At 35.5% G+C, this 27,025-nt stretch overlaps 1 protein-coding gene across 6 annotated transcripts in view; it reads left to right on the forward strand.

The window, feature by feature from the left end:
• The window catches only part of LOC110379551 (focal adhesion kinase 1), a 179,420-nt gene that overhangs the window by 70,009 nt on the left and 82,386 nt on the right, over positions 1–27,025 (forward strand). Inside the window, exon 3 of one of the 6 annotated variants that reach the window (XM_064041580.1) lies at positions 3,049–3,119. The exons of the other annotated variants lie outside the window; for them this stretch is intronic. Within the exon in view, the coding sequence (XP_063897650.1) occupies positions 3,085–3,119 (35 nt within the window). The 5' untranslated portion in view covers positions 3,049–3,084. The remainder of the gene's footprint in view (positions 1–3,048; positions 3,120–27,025) is intronic. 6 annotated transcript variants of the gene reach the window in all.

A 27,025-nucleotide genomic window follows, 5' to 3' on the forward strand; every position in this document is an offset into this window, starting at 1 on the left:
ATAAATGTTCATCCTTGCATTTTATAGTTCCCGCTAAATATCTTTGCAATTCTGAAGTTAGCCATTATTAGACTCCTTGCGCATTTGTTTATACAGATAATGTTGTCAAAAAGCCTATCTGGTCTGAATTTAGCTATGTACTGATAGATTTTACAATGGTTAAAAAATATGGCGTCAAATAGCTTACTTCAGAATACCAAAGTAAGGCGCGAAATGTAATTTCTATATTCAAACTAAACTCAACCAACACAAAACTCAACACCCAAACTTTTTGGTCGCTCCATACAAAAACGACCAGCCAGTTTTACACCATACAAAACAGAAAAAAAAGCATTTCCGTGCTCATAAAAGCTACTTAACAAACTCCAACGTTGGGAGCTCGCGCGAACATCGTTCGGCTAATATTTCATAGTTTCATGCTCCCAGTGAAAAGCTACGAGAAAAAAAAATGGAAGGCAAACACCCTTCGGCATGGAACATTCTAGAAAGACAGCACTTATGACGATAGATGGCAAGACTGCTCGTTAATCGTGCGTCCTACGTGGAAGGAAAAATCGTGGAACTTTCTGGAAGTAAAAGTTAGGTTAGGTCGTAAAAATTAGAGACAATTTTGTTGGATGTAGGATGGGGTTTTTGTTTTGCTGAGTGTGGTTTTATAAAAGTTTATTTTATGTGAATATAAGAAATACATATAAAAAGTTCAGTAATTTTAACTACACCTTTTTAGTATCCATAGACTATGGTATACTAAAAATACTCTATGGTATACCATCCATAGACTCTATGGTATATTAAAAAGGTGTCTATGGCATGACATAGAGCATCGACCTTCAACCTGAATTTTTATTTCAATTTTCCTACGTATCTAAGAAAAATATTATATTAAGTACAAGATATTTTGAACCTCATTTTAATTAAGCGTATAATCTACACGAAATATTATGATAATTTGGAAAGACTGAGCCTTCTTTGTCACGTACATTCCTTCTCATTAACGTTCTGAATATCGCGCGCAAACTTTTGTTGTGGCCTGTAAGCGACATTTAAGACATTTTAAATGTTCTAAGTTTTAATGTATACTTCATTAAGTCTATGCTGTATGTAATTAAGTAAATTGTTATCTTTATCGTTTGTTATTTATTTATGTGAGCCGGAGAATTATCTTCCAGCCTTTATCGAATAAAACTTAATTTTGTAATACAATAACTTCTTGTCTTTATTTATCTAATACAATTTTACACAAATTACAACAACTTTACATGCAATGTATTCCAAAAATTAAAAACATTTGAGCAGCTTTTTTATTATTTCGCCATGACACTTAAAAAAAGAGATGCCATAGATAAGATTGTTAGTTGCCAGTAAAAAGGAGTATTACATAAAAAGTTTGGTTACTAGAACATTAAAACCATAAATAGGTGAAGCAAGAAAGCGACCAATCTTAACGTACAATACTGTCACAGACGCAAAGATTTATCTCTACAAAATCGCTGGAGAAAAGATTTCTATAATACAGTGTGTCCTGGAACTTTTGTGTCCTGGAACCTAATGGATCGTTCATCATCATTGTCATTCGGAAGCTTAGGCTAGGTCATAACTCATGAGAATAGAGCTGGGATTCATCAATTCTTGTGACGACATTACGTATTGGAATTGTTTATTGTAAGGTATGTGACAGCTGTGAGTTGTTTAAGGGAAAATGCGTTGTTTTTACTGACTGTCGGTATTTTCAACTGCACCAAAAACGGTTGAGGTATACTTGGTCAAATTATTAGCTTTTTATACCAACTGCGTCATTGTTAGTGCTCGTTATCGGTACTCGCCTGTTTTGGTGCTCAAAACTTACATCTTGAACACCTAAAATAAGATTAAACCTAATTAGATTTAGTACTATGGGCATAGTTGATACCGATTAGAATGAGTACTACGCTCGTAGTACCCATTCTTATTATCTTCTCTATATCCTCCTTCATTCTTTCCCCCATTTTTATCTACAAATAATCAAGATAATATTTTCAGAAGCAAGCACTTTTACAACATGATCAACTTTTCCAATTTAACTTGCCACCCTGTAAATCAAAGCCATTGTTCACATTTTCGCGTGTGTACCATTTAATCGTGTAAATTTTTTACTTGGCAACTCTTTTGTAAGCTGAGCCACTTTTGTTTCAGTATACGTGTACCAACTGAAGCCTTGTTTGTTCTTTGTTATACTTTTTTTTTTTCTTTTTTCGTTGTTGGCACTGAATTTTTCATACTTGAAAGGATTAGCCGTTTCAGGGTTCAGCCGTAACATGTTTAATTATGGGACTAAATAATGGTGATTAATAGTTACAAAGCTTTTATAACTCGCAACTTATTTGTGAATAAATACATCCTGAAAAAGTGTTTCCTTTCACGTTTCACATATCTCTTTTTTGTCATATAGCTGAAAGATAACGAACTCTGATTTGGATTTAAAAACTTCTCATATATTTTCAGAAGGATGGGATACCTATGCTCAAGTTACTTAAATAAACAAAGAGCACTTTTCTTATATACCTAATTGCTTTATAAAACAATATCTCTATACCAATCAACTATAGAAAGATTTCTCAGTATAATAACATAAAAAGCGGCAATTTATTTATGCGGCACAGAAACCGGGGCATGTCCCTAAGGAGCCTCAACTCTTACCGTAACGAAGACTCCGATGGAAATGGATCGATGAATTGAAAAATGGACGCTATTAAAAAATCTTTCATCTTTTATCGAGCTATTACAAAATTGAAAAATCTTTCAATTTTGTAATAGCTCGTGTATCGAAGAAGACTATGAGCTAGCTTCTGACAGTGGTTTCACCTGCATCACGTGGACACTACCCCGGGAAAAATCTCGATAATCTCGATTTCTCGATCTAACATCATATCCCGAGCCTTTTCCCCAGATGGGATATCTAACACTGAAATAATTTTTAAAACCGGTTTCTCAGTTTTTCTCATTTTTCAATTTTTTCTGATTTGAATGTATTTATCTATGTTTCTAATTTGTTAATTTATTTGTTCGCAGGTAAGCGCCTACCCGTACCGTAGTTAGGTGCATGGCATGCTAAGTAAGCGAGTCACATTTTGTCTGCCACGGTAAGATGCACACAGTCTATCAGTGTTTGGTATACAACCTTATTTTTAAGCCTAGTTTTACCAACAACATAAAGGACTGATTAAGAAATAACAGCTCTTGGGACATCTTGAAACGATTTCCAAACTCTGATCGTAAAAAAAACAGGTTGAAAAAAATCCGCGCCGTTTAAAAAAAAAGTCGCTTAACTGATCGATTACGTAAACGACTGTCGGTGTATGAAGTCCTTAAACATACAAGGGGGTTAAATTATGACCATTATTTATGATTGATTCACCAGTTTTTGACAGTCTTCCAACTTTCAGAAAGGTTGAAAAGTTTGTTCAAGTAAAAAGTTCAATAAAGTGCAAGGACTATTAAATTATTTAAACTATTTTGGGTGCAACTTAAAAATGAGGTTGTATACATGTGCCGTCTTGGTGGTGGTAAGTTTCTGTCGTACGGTTATTATTTGACAGAGCCTTTTTTAGCCGAAGAAACATGCAAGCGAAAGGACGAATAAAATATCTTCTATTTATTCCGGGGCTGATACTTCAACGTGTCCAATTTATTCCGAAATCTCAACAGATATATTATGTACCCACCAAATATTGATCTTGTTCACCTTATATTATATTAAGTAAACCAATTATTCTAATCTAGATACCGACAGGGGTGTGCCACATTATTACGCTAATCTGGTGTTAGAACACAGTTCACCGGACAAGCATTAGTGTTTAATTCACCATATTTTATGGCCTGTTACCACCAACCGATGAAGCCGATAACCAATGACAATATATTATTGTTATCTTGACACTTTATATGCAAAATTTCACGTCAAAACTCCATTTTAGGAAGAGAATTAATGCTCGTCTATTAACCTCTGGTAAACATAGCTTGTTGCAGTGTTTGGTAGACAATTTCTAGTGATTAACTCTAACTAGAAGCCAGAAGTCACTGGTCTGTGCTCAAGCGAAATTAGACCTTAATCCATTGTGATAGAGTAGTGTTATGTGTCTGCGGTAGATGGCGCTTAATACATTATGGTTCATGTTTGCACCCTTGTAAGGGTGATGGATAATAATTACCATTGCGTGTTGGCTTGTTATTCGTAACTGTACGAAACGCGATAGGTCCTATTCAATTAATTAATTTCAGTAATCTCAAATGTATATTTTACATGATTTTCTGTGGATAAGGTTACTGACAGTGGCAAATGTACAGGTTTGCAACAATATTGCTGTCATTTGTTTTGGTGACATAAGTATGCAGAAGTTTCTGGAATAAACATCCCAACCAACAATTTTGCCCTATAACCAAACCTTATATCACAAAAAAGCTGGGTGAACGATGTATAAAGGATTCGGTGGTGACTGATTGTTGTGTAAAAGCGTTTGACAACACATTTTGGCTTTATAAGTTTATACAGCAAAAACGACCTATTAAGAATTGATGTAAAGGTTTACTTCACAACATTATATAGCTGTTATAGTACGGCGTTATAGCAACCTCCATTGTTACTAGTATACAACGATAGAACTTTATAACAGTGTTTACTGTCGCCCTAATGCGCCTGATTTGCGCAATAACGGTTCGAAACGAACTATAATGTGTCTTTCGTTGTAGTAGAGATGACAACTCAAGAATAGGACGATATTGTGATATTGAGACATTTTAGATCGTCGTTACAGTACATAGTACTATAGTGGGCACAAAAAGTCTACAACAGAGTGATTTGGTGATATAACTGAGTTTCAAATTATATTTATGTAGCTTAATTGCCATATATAAGGTTGTTAACGATCGTTATAGTTGTAGTGATAAACTTATCACAAAGACACTTTTTTAGAAGAGTATTGTTTTTTTATAACTATTATAGTCCCTCTATTACACAATAGTAGTATAACGGAGCTCTTATCTCTTTTAAAACATTATTACTGTGTATAAAAGCAGGCTAGCAATGCTTTTAAATGCTAATTCGGTTTCGTAAAGGCACTTCTATCGCTCTTCTACAACAATATTGACGTTTTGATTCAGCGTAATTAATGCGACAACCAATATTTTTTGAAGACCCAATTATAGAAAATGGTTCCGTACAAAATATAGTTCACGTCAATGAAGAAATGGAGAATTATTCAAATGGTTACAATGATTCTAGATGTGACAGTTTTTCAGGTCAAGCAAGTACCAATGCAACTTTGTGTGGGATACAAAATTAATCGGATGGAGACATGTAGGTACGTAGGTTTAATGCTTGTCTTGCTATGTAAACTTCAAACAACGTAATTAATAAGAGATATTTATTTTTTCTATAATTAATAAATAGTAAAATACCTAATGGATTTGTAGTACGAAAAGTTTGAGCCAATAGGTAGAATAATTAATCACAATAATAACATTCATCAGGGATGTAGTGGTCATAAATAGGCATAATACCGCAGCCCCGACGCCAGAAAAAAATGAAGCTTGGTAAAGATATCATATATTTTTTGCGCATGATGAAGTGCCTTGGTAAAGATGAATTGGTATGTAAACCACAGTTAACACAATTCTTATTTAACAGAAAATGTGTAATTTCCACTTCTGCAAGTAGCTTGAAATCGCCACGAGTCAAAAACTTATCGATGTCTATAATGACTACCATTTTGCAGAACATTACACTGAAAAAGAAAAAAACAACACTATATTGACAACCTTTGGGGGAGGCCTTTGCCCAGCAGTGGGACAACACAAGCTAATTAAAAAAAAAATTGACAACCTCAGAGTATTAAATAATAACGAAAAAGTATAACTCTGACGTCGTAGTACCTGCAGCTGTATAGTATAAACCCATATTTTCTGACGTGGTATTTTTATAAGTTTAATAAAAAGTATTCATCACATTATGGAATAAGGACAAACAACAAAACAAAGAAACAAGCCCAAAAGGAACCCTAATTTCGTGTAATGGTGGTTGTAATACCTATGACAACGAGTACTATAATAGAGTTTAGGAAGCTGGAAGTATGTTTATGACTTAACATTCGTAATTGTTTTAGTTAAAGCTCATTAATTCGAAGGGGGCATTCAAATATTGTCGTAAACCCATACATAGTTTATCAGTAAAATTACAGGCGCACGTCATTTTCCCCGTAAGAGACGAATAATTCGATTACAAAATAATATCTAACTTACCACGGTCTCCTCGTCTCTTCTGATTTATCTTTTATTTCTCTTCTAAATAAAACACTGAGCGACTGCAGCAGCGTGAACGAATGTAAAATGAATGAATGATGAATATTAGATATAATAATGGATTCATGAACTCTTTTACAGTTCTTAAAAAGTGTTTAGTAGTGTTGCGGTGGCTTGTATGTCACCACGAATAGAGATTGCGTTACTGTTACATCAACTGCAACGGGCCCAAATTGTCATGCCTGATATCGTTATAGTTGTACTTTAAGACTGAATGGAGATATAATTGCGCCACTTTCTTTGTAGGTGCACCTTCTTTGGCCTTTTATTTGACCATCGATTAGTTTTTACAAAACGTTCTATGGCCTTCTACACAACTAACTTTTGCTGGTTGGGATACAAACATCTGAACTGAGAACGTCCTCCATTTTGGGAAGACGGTTTTTAGAAACAAATGCTTTCGCCGATCAAAATGAGGTCCATGCAATTTTGCGGCCAGTTTTTTGTTTTAAAATGTATTCTTCCAAGTCTTATGATCATTATTACGAAATGTGGAACAATTCTGAATACGCTTTAGTTCTGGAATCTTCCAACTAACTGATTGCTCGTGAACACGCGATCTAGACGTATAAAGTTAAGCTTTGCATAATTGTAACCTAGTTTTAACTCTTTACCTAAGTTTACTTAGGTATTTTCAGGAATTACTCGGGTATAAGAATAATTGTCTGAAATATTTATTTCTAACAGAAATAATTTGGCGTTTAAAAAGTCTGACAACCAGTCTTACCAAGGACTATCGGGTTACCCGGGTAACTGGGTTGAGGAGGTCAGATAGGCAGTCGCTCCTTGTAAAGCACTGGTTCTCAGCTGCAGCCGACCCCAACATAGTTGGGAAAAGGCTAGGCAGATTTTTGTTTCAGAAATTAATCAACTTCGCTCAAATCTAAAACAAAAAACAGACGTAGAGAATTTTGATTGACATTCTATTTTCGAAACGAAACAATAAGGTTTTTACCTGCCAAAACGCTCCTGCCAGTTACTATTTCAAAACGCGCCAAACTTTTGACAGTTCATGCAACCCTTTATGTGTCAGATTGTCATTCAAATTTCATCTCTATTGCATTGCTGGTAGAGTGCATTTTCTTTTACAGTTTTTCTTGTAACTATGGTATGGGGTTGTGTTCCAAAACTTCACTTTTATGTTTTAATCTTATTTCTTGTTTATATTTGTTATGACTAAAGGATTTGTTCTCGTTACATATTAGGAGGTTATAAGCCTTGTCTATTGTTTTGTTTGGAGCTCAAAAGGAATTCTATTTTATTAATTAGGGATGACGTTTTAAGTATTTTGCCTATTATCTTTATGTTCGCTTACGTTGGCTGTATGAGGAAAGTCTCTTTTTTGGAATAATGGTTTTAAGATTTAGTCACAATATTTCCGCAAACGTTTTTGGTTGCAAATGTTGCTATTTGTTATATTTATTATTGATGACGATAGAGGCATAACATGAGTATTGTTTATTCGGTCATTTATTTAGAATTCATTTTATTCACATTTAACTTAGGTACCTACGTAAACCAAAACCAAACAAACTTATTTGGAAGATGCACAACAGTAAAATTGCAGCGTTGCGTTAAGAGTAGTTTATTATTCAAACAATAGTTTATGGTATACTTTAAGCGCCAAAGACATGACACACAAACACATTTATTACTACTCCTTGTTGACACAAGCTAATCACAACTCCATGGAATACTAATGCAATCTCACTTCACTAATAACAGCACTATATACCTATACCTAGGTACGTACATTAGGGTGGAGCGAAAATGTATGGAGCAAAAAAAAAAATCGTTTTTTCTCAACGGAATAGGGATGAAAAGTTGTCTTATAATATTCAAAACAAGTGTACAAAATTTGACTTACCAGTCGCAATATTTTGAGGTGCCCCAGAGGAGATGAAAATAAAAAATATAAAAAAATCCAATTTTTCTATTAATTGCAAAAATTAAACATTAAAAAAGCAAACTTACATATCAAACTGTTTTTTCGTATTAAAAGTAGGCATTCGTTTACGCGAAAGCAGTGTCGCTCTAATGAAACCGTCTCTTTTATTATCTCCACAAACTGCATTTGATGCTTCTGTCACCAACTTGATGCAGCGCTCTACTGCTTGAGTGTGACATGGAAAATCAATAATCTGACATATGCTGAGACCGTTCTTGACCACATTTTTCAAGGTTTCAATAATGCCAACATCTTTCAAGACAGAAGAAGCTATAATAGCAGCGGCTCTATCCGAAACTCCAGTACGATCGCATGCAAGAGCTAATGAGGTTAAATTCAATCGTTTTTTATTAGGTGGCGAAGCTTTATGTTTTACCTGTTCTGGGTTTTTATACTGAGGACTAGTAGATGGCACAAGCAAACTATCGCATGAGCTGCTGCTTTCTGTTACAAAATCATCAGTCAATGAACGAGAACAACAAGGTTTATCAAAATAGTTTACCTCTCTACTGCGATATAAAGCTTTTTCTTTTCTTTCTTGTTTTTTCTTATTTTTGCCGCTGTAGCCACATCGACACCGCCTATCATCATTTTTCTGGTCGTTCTTTGATCCAATAAAAAAACAACTTCCTCCTTGGGAATGCGACATTCTTTAGGACAGTTACAATCCGATATAACTTTGCATTTGCAGCTACAAATATCAAAGAAACTATGAGAGTCTGATATGAATTTATTATTTTTTTCTTGGTATTTAATGTCCGTTTGACGGCCTCGATATGGTTTCATTAAGCATCTGTATTTGTCATGATAAACGCGAATCAATTGTAGGATTCTTTTGAAACTTACAGTTGGCAGCGACGATTTTGCCATATTTATAAAACTTCTTGAGCCAGCCTTTCAGATATTTCATGAACTGTTGGCTCTTTTGTTGCTATATCAGGCTTCAATTCATTTTTGATAAATAAATAATATTTCATAATGTCGTTGTAAGTTGGTAACTGGGAAACAGGTAACTTTTCTGGCAAACCAGAGGCAGGACAGCTTGACATTTGTCGTGTTTTAACTTGCAACATATTTCTGTAATTAAGACAAAGAATACTTTTAATAGTACTACGGTTATAACCGAAACTGCAAGTTTTGAATGTGAAAAATATTACTTACAATATATGTATTTGTTCCCAGCCGTCAGATTCGATGTGTCAAGTACCTAAGTGCACGACAAACAAGTGAGCTTGTGTACGCGCGTAGTTGGCTAATGCCATTTCTTTGATGTGAGGGAGTGAAATAAAAAATACCCCTTCCCCGCACCCCGTTACCTACCGATCAGAACAAACACGTTTCCAGTTGAATCTTGTTTAGTTTACACTAATAAAGCATCGCTAAGAATATAATTCCGAGTTTATACAATGTTTGCGATTTTATGGAATTTGCGCAAATTTTCAAAACTTTACGATGATGGGGGCACCTCTAAACTTGACGTAAACAAACTGAGCTTTCTCGTATTTAGTAATGACCTAAAATAGCAACTTTATACAGGTATGCCGAAGCAAAAATTCTAAAAAAATAAAATCGCTCCACCCTAACGTACATACATACATACCTATCTACTAAGGGTAGTTAGTATTGATTCTCGGGGTGCAATTGCACGCGGTAACCACGGATATTGCATTTCCACCCCTGCCTTAGTAAAGTGGGTAAATTAACCCTATATGATTAATCTGTACCTAAGATCATTTGAGGATAAGTTTATATTATTACTTGAATTAATTTGCTTTCCTTGCGCTTGGTTCATAAAGGCCTTTTATTTTGAAATTAATTTCTTCTTACTATATTTATCGTTGAGTTGTTTGTGGATTGGTTATCGTTATAGTTAAATGTTGCTACTCATTCTTATTTGTTCAATTAAATCGTAAATCATATTAAGAAAATGTATCTGTAGGTTTCACCATTCATCTTATTATTTTTCTACAGACATAGAAGAAAATTCTGGTCACGAAACCGTTAAAAAGAGTTTAAAAATAAATAACTGAAGTTTTATTTTTATTTTTCAAAACTCCACAAAATCTGTAAAAAAATGAACAGGAAAACCTTCACCGTGTGTTAAAAAATGTCTTTTAAAGCACACTGTAATCTAAAGACAGAACAATAACATCATAAAACATTTCTCGATACGAAATATCACCAAAATCCATAAAGTGACAAAAACCATAACCTGATTATTTCACAAGAGAACATTTTTTCAACACTCGTAAACAACGAGCTGTCAATTACCATTGTATAGTGCTGTCAAAAGTCGATAATATGCGTGTCATTGTCGATGTGTCGATAAAGCTACCGATTATTAAGCCCGAGGCAGTACGATAAATGCCGAACCAATTTATCGACAACTGCATGTTTTCTAGATAAAACTAACATTGAATTAAAATGACTTTATTGAACTAGTTCTAGTTATTAGTTGCACTTACATTAATTAGAAATGTTTAATTATAAAACCAGATAAGTTTCGCTCCAATTTTTAAATAAATATTATCAGCCTTTCTTAAGTATTTCTTGGACCAGAAAATAGTCAGACAATAAAATAGTAAATTTTACCTTCTGCTTATCTTTTTCCTCGCAATTTAAAAGTTCTCGCTGAAAAATGGGTCAGTTTCCGAAAATCTGGGTTACTATACATGCACCATTGCAATTTTTAAGTCCAATGCGATTTATGTAACTTGAATCCGCGCCAACTTAATCCATTATACACATACACACAGTTTTGGGAAACGCTCGGCTGAATTATGAAACACATATATTTTTGGTATATTTAATATTAAAATATGTGACACTTGGTACTAAGCAGTTGTGCAAAAATAGAGAAAAATAACTCCACAGTATGCTGGCTGGCTGTAAGTAGGTACTTATGTAATTCCATTTTCTTTTAACATCGACATAGGTGCGACTTAGTAATTATCGATGGTTTTCTTTAATATCGATAGGTTTCTACCCCATCACTAAAACTTTGATTGCATAATGTCACGTCCCGCGATAAGTTGGCAGTGTCTACCCACGTAGCATCATAATACAATCATTGTGCTGAACACTGTTGAACTTATGAAGAACAAAATGACATGCGGAGATGTCATAACGGAAAATCTCCTAAGAAAGTAGCTTGATAAAATGCAGGTGTTTGGGGGACGAGAAACGTTACAGTCTTCGCCCTTATATGCCTTCTTTGGAACCCGCTCATTTTTGTAAAACCAACAAAACCAACAAAAATCTTCTACAAATGTGTCATAGATCCCAAACGCCTCGTTATTTCACCCATAACCGATCGTTTAAGTCATGACCACCGTCCGTATTTGCCGTCGAAGAAAGCGCCTGTCCTACCTGCCTTATAGCATCTCCGCTCATCTCTCCTTCCTCAGTGGTTAAACTGAAATGAAATAAATGGTCTGCAAGGGTAAGCCAGTTGATCGACGTATCCTGCAGGTCAAGTGATGATCGCATCTGATTATGAAGACACGCGATGACAGTTAATGCAACTACTTACTGTTGTTGCAATCTAGAGCAACCAGGTTATTTGTTTTTACACTTTTATAGGATGGTATTTTCAATGGTTAATAGGTCAACATTGACATTCATATATATAACACTCTTAGATAATTTCATTATGTCCATTTATGTAAAAAATGTGTGGAATTATCTACATATAAGTATTATTTTGATTCTCATGTCAGCTTGGAGATTGGTTGGAAATTAATTTTCGAACAGTATAGATCTACGACGACTGTAGATGTAGAGACGCTTAAACCGAAACTGATGTCTGGAAATTCGTAATCAGAATATAAGCCGTGTCTATCACTCCCGAACTCCCGATCAATCAAGCCAGCAACTCTCGCGCACTATTACGTAATCACTCGTGCTTGCAAACGTAAAGGTGAGGTCCCAATGCGCGGAAATGTATTAGGCACATAAATGTTTCTTTTGGAGTACTCACTCTAGCAAACAATAAAAAATTGCGTCCGATAATTTGTCTAACAGTGTTTTCACACTAGAAGATTTTGCGTACTGATTTTCCGCGCGACAACGTCTGGTTTGTACGGGCGGTGTCATAGCGCTTATAAAAACTACAGAAAACAATTGAAAAAGGCTTGTGTTTAAACACCACCCAAAAAAGTACCTATTTTACTACCAAAAAAATTCTAAACGGTTACCAAAATGGATAAATGGTCACCAAATAACGTTTCCAAAAATATTATTAGAAAAAACCATTTTTTCGTATTATTGACTACTAAAAAAATATATGGACGCCTTTAAAATACACTTTAGACCAAATATTATATATTGTCACTACTTAGATGTTACCAATTATGTAATACCATGACTCCTAATTTGGTAATTTTTGTTAGACTAAAAAAGCTAACGATCGCTAGAATATTTCCCAAATACCAATTAATATACTAGGGTTCCCAAACTTACGTCGCTTATTTATTTTTATATGAATTTGTGTGTAACTCAGTGCGTTTAAAATGTAAGCACGCAACATGCAGCAAGCATGGCTTCTGTCACGGCTCCGGCGCTGCGGGGCTCCGGCGGTCCCATGCGAGCTTATCGTCGCAGATGGTTTTCACGCTCACCACCGCAGCTTCGGCTTGCTGGCCGGCAGGGCCGGCCAGCCTCAGCCGCGGCGGCGAGCGCTGAAACTAGGGACACGAAAAAAGTATCGATGCTTTGTGGTATCGAGTACATTCCAGTTCGATACCGATACTTTTGTACTCGATACTTTGCATTCGATACTTTTACTCAATAAGTACTTTTTCCCAGGTATCGTATCGAATGAAGAATTTAATTTAACTGCGCTTTCTAGCTCACTCGTTGAAAATTTTTTAAGACATTCGTCTTAAAAAAAGAAACGACATTTGATTTCTGGAGCCACCATAAAAAGTTGGCACACACTAAAAAACAAAATAATAAAGCAAGTTCTTCATCTTCATCACAGCCTGAAATTTAAGGATGAATTAAGCTACTACTTATCGGCACAGGTTTCGCCACTTTCAGTAGATTCCTTAAAACAATGGGAAGATATGAAAGTAGTATTCCCAAAATTATATAAATTGGGACGAGAATGAATATATATATCAATCCCTGCGACGTCAGTACCTTCAGAACGATTATTTTCTGAAGCACGAAGTACCATCACAAAAATTCGAAACCAAAAGGCTCAACAAACTTCTATTTTTAAGTGACTACGGAGGAGGAATGGGATCTTTAATCTACTACGCGGTTGAAACTGTGGGACACTGCTAGTTTTTAGCATACCTCAAATAACTTAATATTGTTTCCTTTTGCTACATTTTCGATTTGTTTCATTCATTCCATTTTCCATTTTTCTATTATGAGGGAGGGGGGGGGGTCATTTGATGACTGCCCAGGTTAGGCAGGAGTCGTTTGAATTCAGCGCCTGCCTTCTCCAGTTTGGGAACGTAATTTAATGCTCCAAGCATTGTTGGATTTTTTTGTATTTTCAAAGTCAAATAGCAGCCTGGGGGTTAGCTGTAGACGATTCTTGTAATAGTAAAAAATCTTCAGGGTATTATTCTCTACAAGAATCTATTATTTTTTTACTCTGGCCGGCACTTTCATTTTTGGGTACAAAATGTTCGAGACTTGAATGATCTCCTTTGTGTACCAATACCATTTGTTTTTTATGTCCTGCTGAACTGAAGTAAAACTGACATTATTTACTGACTGATATTGACCTAGCAAATTTTGATCTAAAAAGTACTCGATACCTTGAAGTATCGATACTTTTGTTTCGATACTTTAATGAGTACGATACTTTGTTATCGATTCTACTCATGAGTACGGTATCGATACTTTTGCTTCGATACCGTGTCCCTAGCTGAAACTACCTGCGCCTCAGCTCGCAGGCCGCCTCGCCCCTCCGCGCCTACGCGGAATTGAATTGCACTCTAGGGGTAGGGCAGACAAGACTACGTGGAGTCGGTTTTGCAGCGATTCGTTTTCGTCACTAACTTTGATTTTTGGTAGTAATATTAATCTTTTAGTTGGATAGAATTTGGTGACCATTAATCCATTTTGGGAACCAAAAATAATATTTGTACTAGATTTGCGATTTTTCTGATGTTATTTAATTTTTTTTGGATCATAACATTATATACTTTAGTGCCCTTTTAATAAAGTCAATTTATTTTTTTTGGAGTTGTTTATTTTATTTGGTGCCTCAGCTTAGAGTCTTAAAAATATTTTTGGTGACCGCCTAAATTATACCCATTGAAAAATACCGATACCAAAGTTGCCGCTTAGAACCACGCGCTGTAAAACTTCCATAAAACTGGTGTAACCTTTGGTGCGCAAACGCTTGTTGGCTGTGGACCCGCGCCGAATCGCATAAAATTTTGGTAGAACGTCGCTTTAATGCCTTGAACAGTGAACACATCTTTGTAAAACGTGAATTGATGTTAATGGTGCACATGTGTACCGATTTCATAGTTTCGTAGGTTTTAGTGTGCATCGGTGATGCAACACGTGAAATCGATGTAAACAAACCAGTGAGCTAGATTCCAGTGTGAAAAGGGACAGTGGTATTGGTTATGTACAGGAACTACTGCAATCTGCAAAAGTTTCCTAACCTTATGCTATAGAGTAAGGTTTAATGTTGATTTGGAAACTTCCTATAGTATAGACGACGACATATGCAGGACAACCTGGACGCCTAAAACCCTGATTGGTGGCAACACTCGAACGATCGAGACGTGTGGACACAAATTGGGGAAGCCTTTGCCCAGCAGTGGGTCATTACAGGCTAATATGGTTTTTCACGACTTTACAAAAACAATAGAAGCCAACTTTTGACAAGCAAAGCTACTCGACAAGATCTGTGCGAACAAATGCGCAAAGAATCAAATGGATAACTTGAGAGAGAGAAATCAAAGCCTAAATAATGGGTAAGATTATCGACAGAATTTATTCTTCACGTAATTTATTAAAGAACAAACAAACTATCAAACAGATGTGAGACACAAACACCTTTTACACGACAAAGGACAGTACAAAGCCGGAAGCCGCGCTGTACTCTACAAACATAAAGTTATACCTTCAAAGTTCAACTGCACTACCATATCATATACATATAATAAAGTAGGGTAAATACGCCAAATGTCGGCCCCCTTAGCGATTTTCTGATTGCGGTTCGCTATAGCACCGTCAGTTTCCAACGAAAGATAGTTTCTGATGCGGTTTTGGGTAGTTTGATTAATCTATGTCATGTTTATAGGCATAAGATTGATATTTCTACGAAAAGAAAAAAGTAATAAGGCTTAGATGCGTCGAGAACAGAAAAACCCTAAAGTCGGCCATTCACGGCCCAAGGTCGATCGTGTTTTTTCCAAATGTCGGCCGGGTATAGGCTGTTTTAAATTAAGGCAGTGACAAATATTATTAACATGATTTATTTTAGCAGAATTATAATATAATAGTAAGTATACATTTGTAATTGTATTTGTTTAATTTATAGTAAAATATTTTTTTGTTTCCCCTAAACAAAAAAAGTCGTTTTCACGACCAACCATTTATATTTTTTAAGCTAATAAGAACGGTTTAATAGATAGCAAGTCCCAAACTATAAAGCTACCATAGACATGCCTACAAAACTGTCAACTCCTACATTTAAACTTAACTCCTTTACGATATAATGAATTATAATAAATAAATTATTTCATTTTGAGAAAATGAAAAAATATAAAAGTATTTTTTCATCAGCCTGTATAGTGGCGCTTGAGTTCGAGGCTGGTCGACATTACGATTATTTACGATTCTAATGTCGGCCCCTATTTCTTGTACCTTATTTCTCGAGATTCAACTAATATCATACCGGCCGTTATTTGGCTATTAAACGTAAAATAGATCTATTTTCCTATAAGCTTTGCAAATTCTCTTGTTAAGCCAACGGAATTAGTACAATAGGAATTTATAAAATAGACTGCATTTGCTTTAAGTCGGCCACGGCCGAGACTCCGGTTTTAAGTCAAAACTGTTGTCCTAATGGCGGCCTCCTATTTTTCCTTGAAAAATATACGCAAAACGCTGAAAAAACTATCTTAAAATATAGTAAAAATAACCCATTAGTGATAATCAAGCTTAAAACAAAAATAAATAAATGTTTTATCGTTCTAATATCAATCCCCAAAATGTGAGTATTCACTTCGAGTAAGCTACTTTACGTGCGAATTTGATGTTTCAACGGCGCAATCGCTACTGACGCTCAGTATGAGAAGAGTTAGTGACAGAATCGGATAGTAACGATTTGTACGTATAGAGTATAAACCAAGGTTGCAATTCGAGGAGCAAAACTAACACTTAATTACCTTTTGAATGAATGCAAGCTGAAAATGTACAGACGGCCGAAGTTTGGGGGGAGGCCGACATTTGGCGTATTTACCCTACCTATGTATGTATGTTTGTATTTGTGTGAACGTGGGTGCGATTCAGGGTACTATTGAGTCATTGGTGAAGTTATTCTGATTATGATATTTGTTGAATGGGTTGAGGAGGTCAGATAGGCAGTCGCTCCATGTAAATTAGGTAAAATGAAGGTATTCCGTTGTAAAACTGAAAGAAGACCCAAACAAAATCGGGAAAAGGCCAGGCTATTTTTTTCTTCTTCTTCTTAGTGTTTATCCCGTCTTGTGACGGGGTCAGCTTTCCGTACGGAAAAGGCTAGGCTATGCCGTCAATAAATATGCAGTCAAGACAAGATGGAAATGAAAGAGAAACAGATAGTCTAGCTGAGTCTGAGAAAGGACATAGTTTACTTTAATCCGGGGGTGGAAAATAGTTCAGCACGCCGGTGGAACCGCGGGAAAAAAATAGGAACGAAATATATCCGTACAAACAAGTCATTGAAACTTTTATTGCTCTCAAAAAACAGTGGGTAGATTAGCAATATCCGTCCCCATTACCACTCAGTATTGCCATACTTTGAAACGTCAATTACATTACGAACTGTCGTAAACATTCAGTAGTGTTGCCATATAAATATTTTGGCTTTGGCCGGCCACCCACGCAAGCTTTGTGTGCGCTCGCGTCGGTATGTCTGACTGAATGTATCTATAGTTCCTACAGATAGATTCGTCGACTCATTGAGGGTTGGTCATTGATAATTTGAAGTGTGTAAACACTTGAATGTCTATCCTTACAAATATTGTGAAAGCGAAAGTGATTTAGTCGACGTTAACTTTTCAGGATAAGAATTATTTAGACAGCGTTCTATAGTAGCCAATGTGCCCTGTATTGTGATGTGATTTCGATAAATCACTGGTCATAATGCGATTTGAAATTACATTTCCATACAGGAAAGTACCACAAAAAGGGGGCAGAATACTATTAACTGCAAACTATGCCAAAACAAACATTTTCATTTCTATAAATTATAGATTAATGTATATCTGATAATTAACTTGATGATATTGTCAAACCTACTTCTATGTAACAGTTATTCTACAATCAATTACTACTAACTTCTTATAAAAAATCTCCTAGACATGACACGACGTACCAACCAAAACTATGCAGCCTCAAAAAAAAACCTAATAAACTATTATGAATTAATCCCGCGCAACACATGTGAATAAATGCAACAGATGTTAACAATAGTCGGAGAGTTTTTAATAAAATTGCTTGTCTCTGGCAAAGCGCCAGCCGTGCAATTGCCCTGACCATAGAGTAGACATGTCTGGTTATTGCAGAGGGGACACTTGGTTGTAATTATGTTGTTCCGCTGAAATTGTACCTCACATAGTTGGTGGCATAATTTTCTGGTATTGGTTAGGAAAAGCGCAATAAAACTGTTTGGTTAACTTCTATATAACTATATCGCTTTTCTTTCTGTTAGTAATTTTCATATAGGTAACAAACGATAAGAAAGTGTTTTTTTAATTAGTGTTGTGTCTTTTTGCACTAAAGATTTTTTGAATAGTGTTATGTATCCTAATAAATACGAAAGAAACGGTATTACAGAAGATTACAGCTATATAAAAGCTCAACAACTAACAATTTAACTTCTTTTCAGAAGTAATAGACGACAGACAGCCGATTAGAAGTCCTCGCTTATAATAATAATTGTATAAATGTACCATATCAATTTAGGAATATGTACCAAACTTATTCACTTACACACAAAAACAAATAAACTTCATAACCTACACACCGGCATACAAAACACCGAACTTCACGCATATCTCAGAAACAAAACCACTTACATCCATATTGAAACAGTTCCGCACTCAAAATTGGAAAACTTCGACTGACCACTACAATCGAGTATCTTATCTGCGAACTTAGTCTATGCGCGGCGGTCATCGACCCCGACTAGAATATCAGTTGGCGGACGCTCCGATAATGTGTAGATTGTTTAGATTATCTATTGTTTCACTGATATATCGATCGATTAATTTTGACGCGCAATCGAGTACTCGTTAATCGGTAATTAGTGTGCGACTAATCGATGTTTGGGTCGCTGGTATGTTATCTTGAAGCTCGTTATGTTGTTTGAATAATCGAATTGTAGTCATTTGAAAGGGTTATCGGGCGTTTATTAAGATAGTTTCGTATCCCTAATCGATTTTGATACAACTACTTGAATAGCTTAACTTACAGTTTATGTGTCAAAGCTTACTTCCTTAAACATATTAAAATGTAAAAGTATAACTTTGTAAAAACTACTGAACCGATTGAAATGAAATAACTTGAGAAAGGATATAGGACTATAGGCTACCTATTTTTGTCCCGATGCGGCAAGTAGTTTCCACAATAGATGCGAGTGCAACAACGAGGAACAGACAACTTTTAATATAAATTGACTATTGACATCTTGACGTTTCTGAGTTGTCAAAATAAAACATCTCTTTCATTTGTTTAAGTTTAAATTGTTGATTGATTTAAATGTTAATTATCATTGACTAATCGTGTATTTTTATTCGAAATAACAAGGCTAATATATCCCACGATTGACAGACATTAATAGTCAATATATTATTCTAATAAATCAGTTATTAATTAATTTGTATGGTGCATCGAAATGTGTTAATTTTGTTTGTTTATTAATATTTGATGTCTGGTTGCGAATCAAGCTTTGCATTAAAAATGAAGTGCGTTTGAATACGCAATGAAATGGTTATTTAAACATTTGCATTGATTTTGCATCGGAAATATGGTTTTTGGGATATGATTAAATTAAAATTATAAATGTATTTAACTGGTTTCCGCCTGCGGTTTCACCCTGGTCCCGGAACTACTCCGTGCACCTGGATAATAGTACCATAATGGGTTATCTAACACTCTTTAGACTTTTTGAAATTGGACTCGTTCCTGTAAACAAACAAACCCTTAAGCTTTTTAATATTATTAATATGTAGTTATATTGCATTGACCTGACGGTATTCAACCAATAACATGTCAATTAGTTCCGATAGAAGGTTTTCAACCAAAGTCAATGGATAAGCATTAGCATAAAATGTTTTTACACCAGAAAAAGCATAGTTAGAGTGACCATGTTTTAGTTTCTTTTTATTATTTTTTCTTACCGCTTTCTTACAATTGAAATTTAATCATCTGTAAAAAATCTTTTATTGTCAATCCTTCTTTTTTTAATAGAAAAGAATTTTATTCGACACATGTGTGATCATAGTCAAGAATGAGTTTTATTGAATTATGTACTGTAGTATTAGTATTACAGTAGGCATTTAGGGGTTTTCCTTGTCATGTCGTACCTATATTTTTATCACCTGTGAAAAAAGAGGGGTGTTTAAGTAGTGTGTCCGCCCGTGGCAACGGATTTCTGAAACCACTACCGGCCTTTACCCTCCAAAAATAGGTACTATTCCTACAACATTTAAAGAATTATCCCCCCAACACCCAAACTCTTAGTCACAGCATAGACCTTGGCGTCGTGTGAACAACATCGCCTTCCAGTTTCCGATAGCTCGCCCTATATGGAGGCAGTCGTGCACACCACAGATACCTACTTAATGTTGCTCTACGATAATCTTACACATATTTTGTGATGTTAAAATATGTTAGGATTATGTTAAAAATAGTCTTTGGTGCCTGATAAACTTATTCAGTCGAATTGAGTATCTCCTCTCTGTTTGGGGAGTTCAAAAGTGACTTTTGAACTAGATTTCCTTAAAACATCAATGATTCATCAAGGAAAACTTCGGGAAAAATTTTAATTTTACATCGTCATCATTATTACGATCTCTTAAAAGCATGTGAACTAATCTACAGATTTTTCCTTGTTCATAAATAAATACACATCTCCTATTTAACGTACCATCTATAAAATATATCCCTAGTTTATCATCGTAATAAAACTAGTACTGATTTATTATAAGATAGATTAACATATCGAATGAAAATCCATTCAGGAACTAACCATGATGTAACTCGGATAAATAGTGGACTATCACTAGGACACTTAAGAATTTAATATGTTAGAGTCGTATTCACTAGGTCACTACTCTCAGAAACTCTTACGAATCAGACTTAGCATAACATTTCAATAATTAACTAATCCAGTTCCAACTAATAGTGGAATAGTTAAGCCTCATTTCCGACTGCTGAGAGGAGGAAAAAACTTGTGGAAGTTCTAATTAATCTGCTTGTAATTATGTCACAATGCATATTCAATGGTATGTAAATGTGCCGCGTTTACATAAGACTGTGATCAATTGGCTTGTTCATCTTGATAGATGTCCTTACAATTATAATAAATGTAGGAGTAACTTTGTCTGTCTGTGCGTATGTCGGGTTTTCGTGCCACAACTACTGAACTGAATAAAAGAGGGACAGTGAAAAGGCTTGAGAAAGGACGTAGGCTCCATTTTATCGCTTGGATCGCGCGCTTGCTGAAAGAGAGTAGAGGTTAGATTTGAACGCTTTTTAACAATTGACAATCACATAAACATATAGATAAAATACCAATGTTGTTTAATTGAGATCAAAATTCGCACTATTAAGAGAAATAGTAAACGTTATCTAATATATTTTTATGCTGTGTTTAAGTTACGATAATAGCAAACTATTCAAAACCACCACTTTTAACTGTCTCCACAAAACCCAAAACATCTGCCAACGAACGTACCAGACGAGCTAGTAATCATACTAAAACTATATTGACCATCCACTCGCTCTAACTAGGGCCGTCTGAACGCTCCCTTAGTTCTGAGACAAAACGACTGTTGAATACTAATAGTCTACCAGTCTAGATCTTAGAAATACCGCGGTTGCCGGTTAAACTGTTGGGTTTATCTAAACTCTGATTAGTCATGGCTGTCTAGCTAGTAATCATACTAGAAGTTTAGTCTGCTGAGAAATACAGGAATTAAAGGTGAAACTTAATATTTATTAATGTACGAGGATTAAAAGAATATGGCACGGTTTTTTGGAGCAAAGTTTTGTCGCGATAAATAGTTATGAAAATGTAATTAAATCGTAACCATCGTCAAAGCCATAAATCATAAATCAATTTCTTGTTATCACGTAAAGCACGGGCTTTTTCTCATTTACACTAGATACTATTTTCTCAAATCCATAGATATAAAACAATATTTTTTATCTAGATTTGAGTCTAAATCGTCTCTAATATGAAGATGAAGAGTTTGTTTGCTTAAAAGCGTCATCTCAGGAACTGTAGAACCGATTTGTTCTTTCAGTCCAGATAATCCATTTATCGAAGAAAGCTTTAGGCAACTTTTTATCTGGGTACGTTCAGAAATTTCCCCGCTGCACTTGTAAAACCGCGGTCAACAGCTAGGTTCTATAAAACAGTTTTTCACTAAACTTCCGATCCACATACAGCAGACTTATCTCTAACCGATCTTATTTATATATTTTCCAATCAGTTCGCGTATGCAATGCAAATGCACTCGTCATGGATCCATACATGGGGTATTAACGATTACACTAGTACTCAGTAATTAAGTATAATGACGTCATCTCAGGATCTTGATGTCATCAGTTGAACTTCTTGTGAATGTTTGTCTGTTTCCATTCCTTTATCTGTAATCTGGGTTAACAATAAGTGTGTAATGGAAATGTTAAGGGGGTTTTAATTAGTTCATTTGCGTAAGCAATCTTCTGAGATACTGACCTATTGTGTCTAAGCTTGGTAACCTATCTATGGGCGTAGCTCTTACCAATCTTTTGGTCGTCATAAAACTTGTGCTTAGAATCTGTTTGCGAACCGCCATTGAGGTTTTCGGCCTACTTATCTATGTACCTATTGTTCCAAAAAATACTGGCTGTTTGTTGAGGACCTAAAGACTGCTTCATTCCTTTTTCTTTTACCCTTAAACTTGTAACCCTAAAAGCTTTACTTTTTCATTAAGAACTGGTCCCTGTTATTCACTTATTTTAGTCTTCCAAGTTAGTTTGAATATAGTAAGTCAAGACGGACCTCTCCAATCTACCACAAGATGCACAATACGGTCTTCATATTATTCAAGTTTCTAGCAATAAAACATGGTTTGCCCATAAATACCAGCGGACTACCAACTTCGGTACTTCGGGAGCCGAAACTGTCCGAAGTAAGCCGAACGTGGCCGAAGTTCCGAGCTGGAGAAAGATCACCCAAGTTTGCCAATAAAACTGAAGATTTGTCACCGGTGTACAAGGAAATATAGAGATTATATTGTCTTGGTTTAATGGTTACGAAGCCAGCGTTCCGTGGGAATTACTCTGTGCTGTCGGATAAAATGTAGGCTGTAGCTTTCCTCGATAAATTGTAGGATCAATCGGATCAATGGGTCCTTTTTCTTTTTCTTAACGACTTCAAAAATCATCAAATGACCCCTTCCGCTGTGTGTTAGCAGCGGTGAGGGAGTGTCAGACTCTTACTGACTAAAAACCGTCGTGTTCCGTCGTAGGCCTTTTATGTACCAGGGCCACGGTAACCCTTTCGAACAATCCCGCAGCCCCGGCAGGCCTTGGCCCTGCTGGGCCCCTGGGATCCTGGGATTAGCAAGTTCAAGAAAATAAACAAACCCTTCAGCTTAATATTATATTTCAAATATAAATATATTTAATTAGGTACTTATGTATGGGTGTAAAATCTTGCGGAAACATGTTCCTTAAGATTTTCCTGCTTTGCGATGTCGTGCTTAACCTGATGAACATTGATAAGATCTTATTTCTGGTAATTCGCTGCCAAATAATGCAGGAAACAGGTAGGAAACTCAAGACCAATTTTCCTTTCAAACTTTCCGCACATAATTAATGTAAATACAAGTCTTTGAACGCGCAAGTCTCAGGAACTACTATACTGATTTAATAAAAAAAACATTCGTGGCCTTACTACAAAAACATAAACGTCTGTTTTACACTTGTCTAAAAAAATTGTGGCTGCAAAATGAACCATATGTCAACGTCATAATCTGACAGATTTTTAGACAAGTCTTAAACTGATGTTTAAAAGTTTTTGTGGTATGACGGTCAGTGTTACATATGCCATTTATCGAGGAAGGTTACTTACTAAGGTACTTTTTAACCGAGTGCGTGAAGTAGGTTCAAAGGGGCGCTTGTTTACCTACTATAGATTCATAAATACTATAAATAAATCAGCTCTCATCTTATTTTAAAATAAAAAATAAAACCCATTACCTTCTCACAGACACAACACACTTATGGGAAATAATTAAAAGGAAAGTCAAAACTTAGCCGCGGGCCAACAAAGGCAATATAATGAGCTATTAATTCACACATGTGTACTGTTTGTAGGTTTGTACATATCGCCTATTTAAAGGTGGTCACGATTCCTGCGCACGATTCGATTTAACCCTGTGCACAGTAAAAGCGAAGCTAAAGCTGTGTTGAGAGAAAGAGCTTTGATATAAACATCTTTACTTATAATAATATATGCTAAAATAACTCTGTCTGTTTGTCGTGCTTTCTGGACAAAATTACTGAATTGATTTACCTACGAAACGAATATGAAACTTGTTGTATCTCGCGATTTCACCCGCGTCCCGTGCTGCCCGTGCCCTGATAAAATATAGCTTATGTCACCCGGAGATAGTGTAGCTTTATAACAGTGTCATTTTTTTCAAATCGGTTCAGTGTTTTCAAAGCGTTTAGGGTACAAACAAACAAATATTCTAAAGCCCGAGAAAAGACATTGGCCAGTTTTTGTCCGGGTACAAGAAGTAGTTCTCTTAAGATGATGTGGGAGTCACGGGGTACATATACTTACTCGTACATATTTCATTGTAAATAGGGAAATAAAACTATTTGACTCAAGGAAAACAGAATGGAAAAGCCAATATTATGTCCTTAACGTCACAAAATAAACACTTAGTTAATTAAAAGGTCAAATGTATAACATCTGGCATTTATAAATAATTACGTCAGTTCCATAATCACCACTAATTTTATACTTTGTGCCTTTCTCTTTGTGAGTATGAAACTAATAACTTATAATAACTTCCTCATACGGTCATAATATACGTTTTCATGACAATTGTCGTTTCCCAGAACCCAATTTACTTATGTTTGTAAAATTGATTTTTGTTTCCACTAAAGAGATATAATTTAATTGAAAAAAAAGGTTTGGAGCCAATACTGCATCACGGATTATATTAGTTTCTTTTGGTTTTATGCTTATATCTAGCTTCCACCATCGATATTACCCGCGTCCTATGGGAACTGCACCATGCACTCGGAAAAACGATAAGTACCCTATAACCGTTCTCTATGAATAGGCTATCTATCACTGAAATAATTTTTCAAATCGGACCAGTAGTTCCTGAAATAAGCGCTTTCTGGCAAAACGGTTCGGGCCTTACTACAAAGACTTAAACATCTGTTGAACACTTGTCTAAAAAAGGTGTGGCTGCTAAACGGACCTTATTTCAACGTCATAATCTGTAATTTTTTTAGACAAGTGTTGAAAAGACGTTTAAAACGAAAACGTCGTTTAAGACGTTTAAAAAAAGACGGTTCAGTTTTATGATAGCTTTCGCTTTTCGCTGACTAGCCACACAAGCCTAAGTAAAAAGTGAACGTTCCTCATGATCGAACCAGCAATGTTTACATGAGTCATTAGGTACGTCATCTACTTATACCGTTTACTGTTACTCGTCTAGGCCGAGCTTACACATATTTATGAAATATTACTCTACCGTTTTAGTAGGTACTGTTGTGTTTTTGTTTGTTTGTCTGTCTGTCTGTCTGTAGGCTTGTGGCTAAATAAAAGTCATACAGCCTTACTACAAAAACGTAAACATCTGTTGAACACTTGTCTAAAAATGTGGACCTTATTTCAACGTCATAAACTGATGAACAACGTCATGAACATATTTTTAGACAAGTGTTCGTCGTGTTCGTCGGCGTACCACGTCTGTTTAAAAGATTTTGTGGTACGACGGATAGGGTTTAAGCATCGCTTAGCCCTGTTGGTCCGTGGTGGCCATCTTGTCATGACGAGTCGACGTTTCGGAAGACACGTTACTTTGGTGGGTCCTGGCTGTTATTTGTACCTACATATTTTGCAGTCTTTACGGGAAACAGAAGCCAAATAGTCTAATAACCAATCTTACGAGTGAAAGTTAGGTGGGCAATTGCATCATGTAAAACAATAGTCCTATTCAGCTGCATCCGGTTAAGACTGGAAGCCGACGCCAGAATAGTTTAGAAAAAAGCTAAGCAGATAATGTATGTCTTTAAAAAGAAATATTTTATTTAATCTAATATTTGGTCATTACTTGCTTCTTAATTCTAAATAACCTGTTATCCTTCTTTTATCGTTCCACCATTGTCATCACGTTTTGCAAGATCCACCCCTGTCATAAAATTATTTTTATTTTCTACTGCCTGAAGCTTTCTTTGCTTATAATTAGCTGTGAAAACGAGCTCGGTTGTGTGCTCATTAACACGCTGACAACCTACCTTCATCATTTTTTGTTTATCTTACTCTCAGGCTTCACTTTTCATTCCTTCGCTAGAACAATTTAGAAAGAGTTATATTTTGCTGGATTTTTTCATCTTATTTATGATTTGTTATCCCATTTTCTATTATTTCATTAAAGTGATCTTTGCTTTTCTTATCTTTCTTTTGTTTTATTTTCTGCATTATTTTATTCCTCATCATTATGCGCTTGTCTTTTGTTTTCTTTGTGCCTGTAGAAATCTGTTCTTCATAGTCTAATCCCCAAGTGCAACGGCATCTAAAACTTAGTGCATAAATAATAATAAATCCATAATTCATAGATGTGAACGCGGCTGAGTAACGGCCTGAGTGTGAGGTTGACGTACTTCTGTTTCCGTGTCAGTCTGTTCATGTATCTAAATGATAATGTGTTACACTTACATAGCATTACTTTACTTTGTGTTTGCCTGTTTTAATTATTGTTATTTTTCTATTGTCATCTACATCTCTAAAAACAGCATCATCCTTTTTTGTGGGAAATCATCAAATGACCCCTTCGCTGTGGGTGCAGCCTCCCACTGCCAGACTGGAGTATCAGACTTTTACTGAACAAAACCCAGCTCTGTTCCTTCTAGTTGTACCTAGAGTATCTTCAGGTTTATTCAGTATCAATATATCATTGACAAGTGTATGTTACTCCAGCTTTACATACTTAAGTAAGAATATTGTAATGAGAGTACCTGATAGGGTTCTCTCGGTATTTAACGGTCCTTGACAAAGCTCAAACCAAAAACGTACAAATTAAATTAAGTAAACCCATT

This window comes from Helicoverpa armigera, chromosome 25, assembly GCF_030705265.1.
Source record: "Helicoverpa armigera isolate CAAS_96S chromosome 25, ASM3070526v1, whole genome shotgun sequence".
NCBI lineage: Eukaryota > Metazoa > Arthropoda > Insecta > Lepidoptera > Noctuidae > Helicoverpa > Helicoverpa armigera.